We start from the raw sequence: 9,649 nt of genomic DNA, 5'->3' as shown, positions 1-9,649 counted from the left end.
TTCTTCCTCATCATCTTCCTCACCTCCTGCTCGGTTAATGAAGACGTTTCTCCCTCACCGGGAGCAGCAGCTCTCTGCGGGCTTAAAAAGTTGAGGATGATCCGGTGAAACCCCGGAGCACCGGAGGGGTCTGAGCCGGTTTTATACCCGGGATATAATCCACCGGACCCGGTTCATTACTTTGGATTTAATGGAGAGGGCACGGGTTTAATGATGGAGCTCTTTAACGGATCAGGGACCTTTACCTGATCCCGGTAGGTTTAACGAGCATTACAAAAAGAAATAGACCCAGTTTTTTTAACGGATTCCCGGTGTTTGATCTGTGACGTTTCAAAATGTTCCCTCTTGTTACGGATTCCCGGTTGGTTTAACGGATCAATAGGCTACCGGATTTCTGACATACCGGATTTCTTCGTGTTCAAACTGACATCTGAGGTGTTTTAACGGACAGTCCCGGTGACCAATTACTAAAGAGACCCTTAGTTTGTTTTAAACAACCGATTCCCGGTTCGTTTAACGGACCAATAACGGATTTAGTTGTGTCTATAACGGTATTTAACGTCAGTTTAACGGAAAGTCCTGGTGACTGTTACAATAGATTCCCGGTGTTTGATCTGTGACGTTTAAAAAATGATGTTGTCTCTTGTAATGGATTCCCGGTTGATTTAACGGATCAATACCGGATTTCTGACAGCCAACTCTTCATTTGAGCTGGTTTAACGGTTTAACGGTGACTGCTACTAAAGAGGCCATTAGCTGTTTTTTTAACGGATTCCCGGTGTTTGAACAGATCACTTTGTGTTTGATCTGTTTCTAAATGTTCCCCTGATGTTTGCTCTTGTAACGGATTCCCGGTTGATTTAACGGATCAGTACCAGATTTCTGACGTTTAACAGCCAACTCCTTGGGTTCAAACTAACGGATCAGTTTAACGGACAGTCCCGGTGGCACTTGACAATTCACCCTCGGTAAATAAGAGCATACAAAAGCAGGTGTTTTTGACGGGAAAAGTCCCCGGTTATTATCAGGACTGAGGTCTCTCTTTATAATAAGCCCCCATCATCACCGGGTTTCCGTTCACCCAGGGACTGGATAACGTTCACGTTCAAAACCGGATTGATTTCGGTAAAGGCTGCATTGATTCTTGGATTTCTACCGGATAAAAACAGCCTCTTTCCCCCGGTTTCTGCCCCCTCCACCGGATCGATATATCCCCCGGTATCAATCATTCTGAATCTATCTCTCATCCATCACGATCTGTGGGGTACCGTTTAGCCCCGGTGGAGTGAACCACCGCGTGCTGACCTTAAATCATCAATTTACCCTCCCGAGGACCGAGAGGGAGAGTTATTACCGGGAGGAAGCACCGTTATCTGCAGAATATTAACGGAGAAAGAACATTAGAGCTGGAGTTTAAACCAATCAACTGGTTTCAATGCAAATATACCTGGAAAATAACCTTTTAATTCAATATTCTGAAATGGTAAGTCGTACAATTCTTCATTATATAACAATAAATGTATTTTTATTTTATTTGAATAACATGTGGTGACTTTTCCACATTTAAAGTAACTAAAACACGTCTCTAACAACATTTAAAACAGTTGTGACAAATATAGTACATTTCTTGACAAAAATGTACATTTAAATTGCCATTAAGAGAAATATGATGCTAAAAATGGTCTTATAAAATGTTAACTTGGGTTTTCATGTTAAAAAGCAAGTCCTGTACACATGGTGTCATAACCTAAACACATTGAGGTTTAAATGGATAGTAATTGAGTCAAAATGCAAAATATTGGCTGATAACTTGTCGACGATGATCTTCACCGGACTCCAAACCTGACGTGTAATAATAATAATCCTGGGAGACTCGAGTGCATCGGTGGCTCCTCCCGACCCTAACGTCCCGCTGTATCATCATAATAATAATAATCCCATCATAGTCCTATCGGGGTTCGCTTACGCCTCACTGCAGTTCTAACTCAGAACAAATTAACTTTACGACGACCTGGAGAAAATACCCCCCGCTGTGAGGGGACGCGCGTTGATGAAATAACGTCTTTTACAGCTCGACATGGGACATTTTAATCCAAGTGCTTTTACGACGTATGCTAATTCAGCTTGTGTGGCTGTCGAAGGGTTTATAACCTCTTCAGCTGATTCCCGCAGAAAGCCTTGATGAAAAGCTCGAAACCAGCCATCATCTCAAGGTGCTTTTTGCAGATTCAGCTAAAGTGAGACTTCAGTTGGTCGGCAGCACACAGGGTTGTATCAAGGCTTTATTCCAGTTCTCACTCTTCGAGGTTTAGCTGATTCCCAGAAAAAGACTATGCATGTTGATGAAATTACCATTTTCAAACTCAACATGAATAATGTCCGTCTTCAGCCAATTCTGCTGCTTCGGATTGTTTCCCGATCCGGTTGTAACGAGGCTTTCTTCTGTCTTCTAGGTTTAGCCGATTCCCAGAGAAGGCCTGTGGATGATACGCTCACTGTATAGCCACATCCTGAACGACATACCCCCCCCCCTCCGCCTCCTGTCCTTCCTCTTCCTCTGCCTCCTGTAGATCTTGAAATCGAGCCCATGCAGCATTGATTTTTTATTCTTCCTCTCCTCGCCGCAAAACCAAAACGCACACGACCATCTCATCCCTTCTGGGTTGTCAGTTCTGTTGCCTGAAATGTAAGACGTGCAGCAGAGAGGGTTTTCTACCTCGAAGCTGAAGGACGGTTTTTTTTTTTAGAGAGGCAAGGTTCGGAGACTGGACGATTGACAGACTGAGGGTGGGAAGGATTGGGACCTTCAAACACAAAAACATTTGCTGCAAACAATCTGGATAAAGACTTTAGCATAAATGAATCTCTTTCTGCTCCGAACCCCATTTACTGGAGGCACCTCTTCGCTGTCGGACCCTTTGTTTTAGCGCTATGGGGCTGAACGACAGCAGCCCCGGCGCCATGAGGAACGGCCGCGGCCTCTCGGACCAATGGGCCGAGACGGTGGTGGTCCGCCCTCGCACCACGGAGCGGCACATCACGGTGCACAAGCGCCTCGTGTTGGGCTTCGCTCTGAGCATCCTCACCCTCATCATCGTCACGGCGCTGGCTGTGGTGCTCAGCGTCCGATTCGAGGACTGCGGGAGTCGAGATGTGGCGACGGGCGAATCGGGATCTCGAGGGTCCACCAAACTGAACGGCAGTAAAGGAGAAAGAGGAGACGAGGAAGGGGTTCAGCCGTGGAGAAACCTGAGGCTGCCGGGAACGCTGAGGCCGCGGCATTACGACCTGCGGATCGCCGTCTACATGGACAACTTCACCTTCTCCGGGGAGGTCAGCATCGAGCTGGAGTGCATCAACGCCACGCGGTTCATCGTGCTGCACAGCGACCGCCTCGAGGTACGTCTGAGTGGAGAAGTGGTTGGTAGACATGTCTTTGGGAACATGGTGATATCTGTGGCGTGCTCAGTTCAGATAGAAGACAATGCTTTCAAACATCGACCAACTCGAGGTACGTCTGAGTGGAGAGACATCTCGAGAGGTCTTTGGTAAGCATGTCTTTAGGAACATAGTACAATCTGTGGCTTGACGATCATGGCAAACAATAATAGCTTAAAGTCACGTAGAAGACAATCGTTCTTTCAAGACCACCTGGAGGTACGGCGGCTTAATGGAGAGCAATCTGTGGACGGGTTTGGTAAGCATGTCTTGAGGAACATTGTAACATCTGTGACATGGCAAACGATAATAGCTTGATTCAGAAGACGATAGCGCTTTGAAGAAGTGAGATGTTTCTCAGCCAACACATCGACCGCTTGGAGGTACGGTGGCTTAATGCGTAGAAATCTATAGAAGTCTTTCAAGACCGGAAAACGTGTAGACATAGTGTACTCACACGTTCGATCTGGTCGTCACCTCATAGAAGCAGTACTACGGTGTGTTCCGGTGCAGTATCGTAGCTGATTAACCACCGTTTAAACCGATGTTCTTACATTGAGTTGGAAAATCAAGTATCGAGAAGATAAAGAATGAAAGGGTTTTGGCAAAAAAGCTTTTAAAACATCAAAAATATTAACATATGGTGACTTATTGACATTTAAGTGACTAAATCACAACACAAAATGTTGTCAAATACAAATTTAAAAGGTTATTAATAGAAGTGCAAAAATATTACTTACTAGCAAAAATGTTTTCAGTCAATCTGAGTTGATTGTGATTGTAGTAATGTGGTTTTATTACTCGTACACGCAGCACTTTGGCTCGACCAAAAATGGCTTTTAAATGTACCATATAAATAAAACTTGATTTGATTTATTGGCGGCAAAGACTTCCAATGGGATTTTCAAAATAAAGGTATAATACATTGGATTGTAGATCATTAAAACGTTTTTCTGGATAAAAATACATATTTAAAGGGTCGTTAAAAGACATGCAATGCAAAATAAGGTCTTCACCAGACGTGATAATTGCGGAGATACTCTGGTTTCCTGACCCCTGACCCCTTTTAGCGGCGCTGTGGATGCACACGGTTTGATAACGTGCCGACAAAGCCTCGTCTCTCCGGAGGAAAACAAGCCGCTCTCGAACAAAGCATCCAGATTTGGCTTCGGAGATTTTCTCAACAAAGCTAATTAACCATCCAAGTTGCTGTTTCAGCCGATTTCTATATTTAGATTTGGTTGGGAGAAAGCCTCAGAGAAACGCCGAGCAACATGATCTTTCCGGGCGGTCATCTGGGCTAATGTGAGAGGAGGATAACTCTGTCTAATTTGGGCAGAGGCCACTTAAAAAGCCCCGCAGACCCTTTTTGTTTGTTTGTGAGCACGCGGTGAATTAGGAGGTGTTGCTGGGCGCCGGGCGGGCCTCCCGAGGTACCGCGCGCGACAATTATCTTTTTATAAAGGGGTAAACACAAGGCGGAGAGAAATGCAACCGGCTGGAGCGGAAACATCCCGCAAGGTGCTCTGTAATTCTCACGGAATAAATGTCACAGGTGAAAAGTGAAAGTGAGAGCAAAGTAAAAAAAGGGCCGGAAGCTTCTTTTTCTTCTTTCACAAACTTTCCAATTCCTGCTGAGGCAAACAGAGCAACACTTAAATGCAGGTACAATGATAACATCGTGCGTTATATAAAAAAAAAAAATGCAATGTAAAATATTGGCTGAATAAGGACTCTAATTCCAATGGGTTCATCCCCTGGGGAGCAAGAATGTGCTCACTGGATATATTCTAATGGGTTGTGTACACGTGGGAAATGTAGGTTATAGATGAAGCTTGATGTTAAGTACTGGAAAGACGGTTCAAACTGGAAACCAGGAATATCGGCAGTGAAGTCCATTGAAATCTGGCCGTATCGCTGATTGGTCGACAGAGAGGACTGAACCGCTCATTTTCAGGTTCATATGTCTCTACTTTAAAGAGTCATCTCCTGCTGATGTTCAGGTGTATATCAGTACGTAGTGTCTCTACTTTAAAGAGTCCTCTCCTGCTGATGTTCAGGTGTATATCAGGGTGTAGTGTCTCTACTTTAAAGAGTCCTCTCCCGCCGATGTTCAGGTGTATATCAGTATGTAGTGTCTCTACTTTAAAAAGTCCTCTCCCGCCGATGTTCAGGTGTATATCAGTATGTAGTGTCTCTACTTTAAAGAGTCCTCTCCTGCTGATGTTCAGGTGTATATCAGTATGTAGTGTCTCTACTTTAAAGAGTCCTCTCCTGCTGATGTTCAGGTGTATATCAGTATGTAGTGTCTCTACTTTAAAGAGTCCTCTCCTGCTGATGTTCAGGTGTATATCAGTATGTAGTGTCTCTACTTTAAAGAGTCCTCTCCCGCCGATGTTCAGGTGTATATCAGTATGTAGTGTCTCTACTTTAAAGAGTCCTCTCCTGCTGATGTTCAGGTGTATATCAGTATGTAGTGTCTCTACTTTAAAGAGTCCTCTCCTGCTGATGTTCAGGTGTATATCAGTATGTAGTGTCTCTACTTTAAAGAGTCCTCTCCCGCCGATGTTCAGGTGTATGTCAGTATGTAGTGTCTCTACTTTAAAGAGTCCTCTCCTGCTGATGTTCAGGTGTATATCAGTATGTAGTGTCTCTACTTTAAAGATTCCTCTCCTGCTGATGTTCAGGTGTATATCAGTATGTCGTGTCTCTACTTTAAAGAGTCCTCTCCTCTGATGTTCAGGTGTATATCAGTATGTAGTGTCTCTACTTTAAAGAGTCCTCTCTGGTCTGGTCTGCTCTGATTGGTTAGCTGGCCTGCCCGGTTGTGATTGGTCAACCAGCTTAGAGATCATGTACAATGTGTTGTAGCCAATAGAAGCGTTAGTGGTTCCATAGTGATGTCACTGTGTTTTGGAACTTTGGGATTTTAGCCTTTGCAGACCATTGACATGCACACACACCTACAGAACACACAAAGCTTGATTCAAAGATTCAAAGATTCAACTTTCAAACGTGAGCAAGTTTGGCGGTTTAAAAAGACCGGACAGCGACGAGCCGTGAGCCGAGACATCAAACCAACTATCGAACAAACCCAATTAAAAACCATTTCTGGCGAGTCAGCGAAACCCCTTGAAAAACATTCTTTTAATCCCCGACTTTTCCTCTCCGTGTCAGCAGGCGCTCCGCTCGTATCGATCACTTCATTCATCAAAGAACCACGCACGCACACACGCACACACAAACGCACATTTCTACTTCATATTCAATGTGTTTAATCCTTATCTCCTTCCTCCCTACTTCCTCACCTCCTCCTCCCTTGCTATCAATAAACCCCCTCCACCAGTCGCTGATATTATTATATGTTTTACACCAAACATGATGTAATACTACACACACACACACACACACATATACACACACACACACACACACACACACACACACACACACACACACACACACACACACACACACACACACACACAGTTTGATTGGTGTGTGACCCAGAGGTTTCAAACGGTTCTTTCTGTTGCCGGGCGTGTTCCCATCATGCACTGCTGCACTCTGTTTGAATGATGACAGAAGTTTCCCTTCAATTTCTATTTCTATCCATTAGCGTTGATTCATTTTGCTCTTTTACAGCGTTTCATATTTTGATACACCGAAGATTTGAGGATACGTGTGGTCTGGAAAACCCTTTCAGTTTTACTCCTTTTACTATTGGTATTGTTCCAGAAGCCTTATCCAAGTTAGATCCTAGGAAACCGGCCGGTCCGGACAACGTAGAACCTTTCTTTTTAAAGATAGCTGCAGATTTTATTGCTCCACCTCTTACTTCTCTTTTTAACCTCTCCCTCAGCACGAACACAATTCCAAAAGTATGGAAGTCAGCGTATGTCCTGCCTTTACTAAAAGGAGGGGAGGCAACTATTTTAAATAACTAAAGGCCCATCTCGAAGTTGTCAGTTCTGGCTCAGGTTCTTGAACGCCTAGTGAGTGAACAAGTAAAGTGGTAAATGATATTACGAGTATTTTAGATAATAAGCAGAGTTGTGCAGCTCTATTTATTGACCTGTCCAAAGCGTTTGACACCGTTGATCATCTCATTTTAAAGCAGAGGCTACTCAGTATTGGCAGTGGGGTGGTTTGTGAACTACCTCTCTGAAAGGTCCCACTGTGTTCACTTTGATGGACTGTCTTCTGAGTGGTTAAACATTTCTAATGGTGTACCACAAGGTTCTGTTTCAGGACCACTTTTATTCTCCATATATATCAACAGCGTAGGGGAACATGTGGATGAAGCTACTTTACATGTTTATGCGGATGATACTGTGATGTTCTGTGCAGGTCCCTCCATTAAAGAGGCTGGTGTTAAATTACAGGCTGTTTTTAACACGATTCAGATCAAAAGTCCTGATTCTCTGTCTGTAGCTTTAAATGCTAATGAGCTGCTGCTGGCCACGCCCCTTTGAGAGATGATTGGTTTAACAAAACACAATGGAGGAGATTCAGGTGATAAGGTTGGGGGGGGGGGGGGGGGGGGAGTCACCTTGGTTGGTTATTGGCTAATGGTTGCACAACCCAAAAAAACATTGTGACATCACAAAGTCACCAACATCTGCTGGATTTTAGCCGGAAAGTGGGCGGGGCTTGATGTTAGACTATATTCTTCTAGAAAGACATTCAGATTCCACTGCACTTAAAGTACTTAAACCGCCAACAAAACGTGTAAGTGTCATAAATAATTCAAAATCGAGAAATGGAGAAATCCCATTGGACGTGGGAGATGCTGCCTTCAGGGACCAACACAGAAACGTCTCTGTGTTAACGGTTGTTCCTTCTCTCTCTTCAGGTGGACCGTGTGTCCGTCACGGCAGAGGGCGGAGCCAACGGTCGCCCTGCCAACAGACCAGGAGGCGGAGCCATGAGAATCCACCGCCACTTCCCCCATCCGACCACTCAGATGCACGTGGTCGTTCTGCACCGAGAACTCAAACCGCTCCGGGTTTACCGGCTGAACGTCAGCTTCGAGGCTGCCATCGAGGACGAGCTGCTGGGCTTCTTCAGAAGCTCCTACACACTGCACCGGGAGAAACGGTACACACACACACACACACACACACACACACACACACACACACACACACACACACACACACACACACACACACACACACACACACACACACACACACACACACACACACACACACACACACACACACACACACACACACACACACACACACACACACACACACACACACACACACACACACACTTCTTACATGTTGAACTCAAATACCTGTACTTTCTACTTCTTACATGTTGAACCCAAATACCTGTACTTTCTACTTCTTACATGTTGAACCCAAATACCTGTACTTTCTACTTCTTACATGTTGAACTCAAATACCTGTACTTTCTACTTCTTACACGTTGAACACAAATACCTGTACTTTCTACTTCTTACATTTTGAACAGAAATACCTGTACTTTCTACTTCTTACATGTTGAACTCAAATACCTGTACTTTCTACTTCTTACACGTTGAACACAAATACCTGTACTTTCTACTTCTTACATTTTGAACAGAAATACCTGTACTTTCTACTTCTTACATGTTGAACTCAAATACCTGTACTTTCTACTTCTTACACGTTGAACACAAATACCTGTACTTTCTACTTCTTACATTTTGAACTCAAATACCTGTACTTTCTTCTTCTTACACGTTGAACTCAAATACCTGTACTTTCTACTTCTTACATGTTGAACACAAATACCTGTACTTTCTACTTCTTACATGTTGAACACAAATACCTGTACTTTCTACTTCTTACATTTTGAACTCAAATACCTGTACTTTCTACTTCTTACATGTTGAACTCAAATACCTGTACTTTCTACTTCTCTCATTTCCCAAACAGCTGGTTCCTTTAGTCTGAATGTGTGTTTGGTGCGTGGTCATTATTCTTTAGAGTCACTGCGTGCCTATTGGTTGGAACACGATCCGTGTATCCATCACTTCCTGGTCTTCTCTAAAGAAGAGGGACCAATGGAAACGTTGTCACGTTGCCGTTGGTCAGCATGGAAACATTCATTAGCTAACAATGACATTATTGTTCTATTAATATAAAGGGAGGTCAGGTACTCTTTAAAGCAGCTGCTAGCTATGGGTACTTTTTACTGAAGGACACTTCAAAGC

The 9,649-nt window shown here is 43.9% G+C and overlaps 1 protein-coding gene across 1 annotated transcript in view; it reads left to right on the top strand.

Moving 5' to 3' along the window:
* Nucleotides 1-6: 6 nt before the first annotated feature.
* The window catches only part of LOC117441560 (thyrotropin-releasing hormone-degrading ectoenzyme-like), a gene marked incomplete at its 3' end in the record, with an annotated part of 22,144 nt that continues 12,501 nt past the window's right edge, over nt 7-9,649 (top strand). Inside the window, exons 1-3 of the mRNA XM_034077627.2 lie at nt 7-254; nt 2,454-3,399; nt 8,294-8,538. Of these exons, the coding sequence (XP_033933518.1) occupies nt 2,932-3,399; nt 8,294-8,538 (713 nt within the window). The remainder of the gene's footprint in view (nt 255-2,453; nt 3,400-8,293; nt 8,539-9,649) is intronic.

Source organism: Pseudochaenichthys georgianus, unplaced genomic scaffold (assembly GCF_902827115.2).
Source record: "Pseudochaenichthys georgianus unplaced genomic scaffold, fPseGeo1.2 scaffold_1802_arrow_ctg1, whole genome shotgun sequence".
Lineage (NCBI taxonomy): Eukaryota > Metazoa > Chordata > Actinopteri > Perciformes > Channichthyidae > Pseudochaenichthys > Pseudochaenichthys georgianus.
This window is presented reverse-complemented; position numbering and strand designations above follow the sequence as displayed.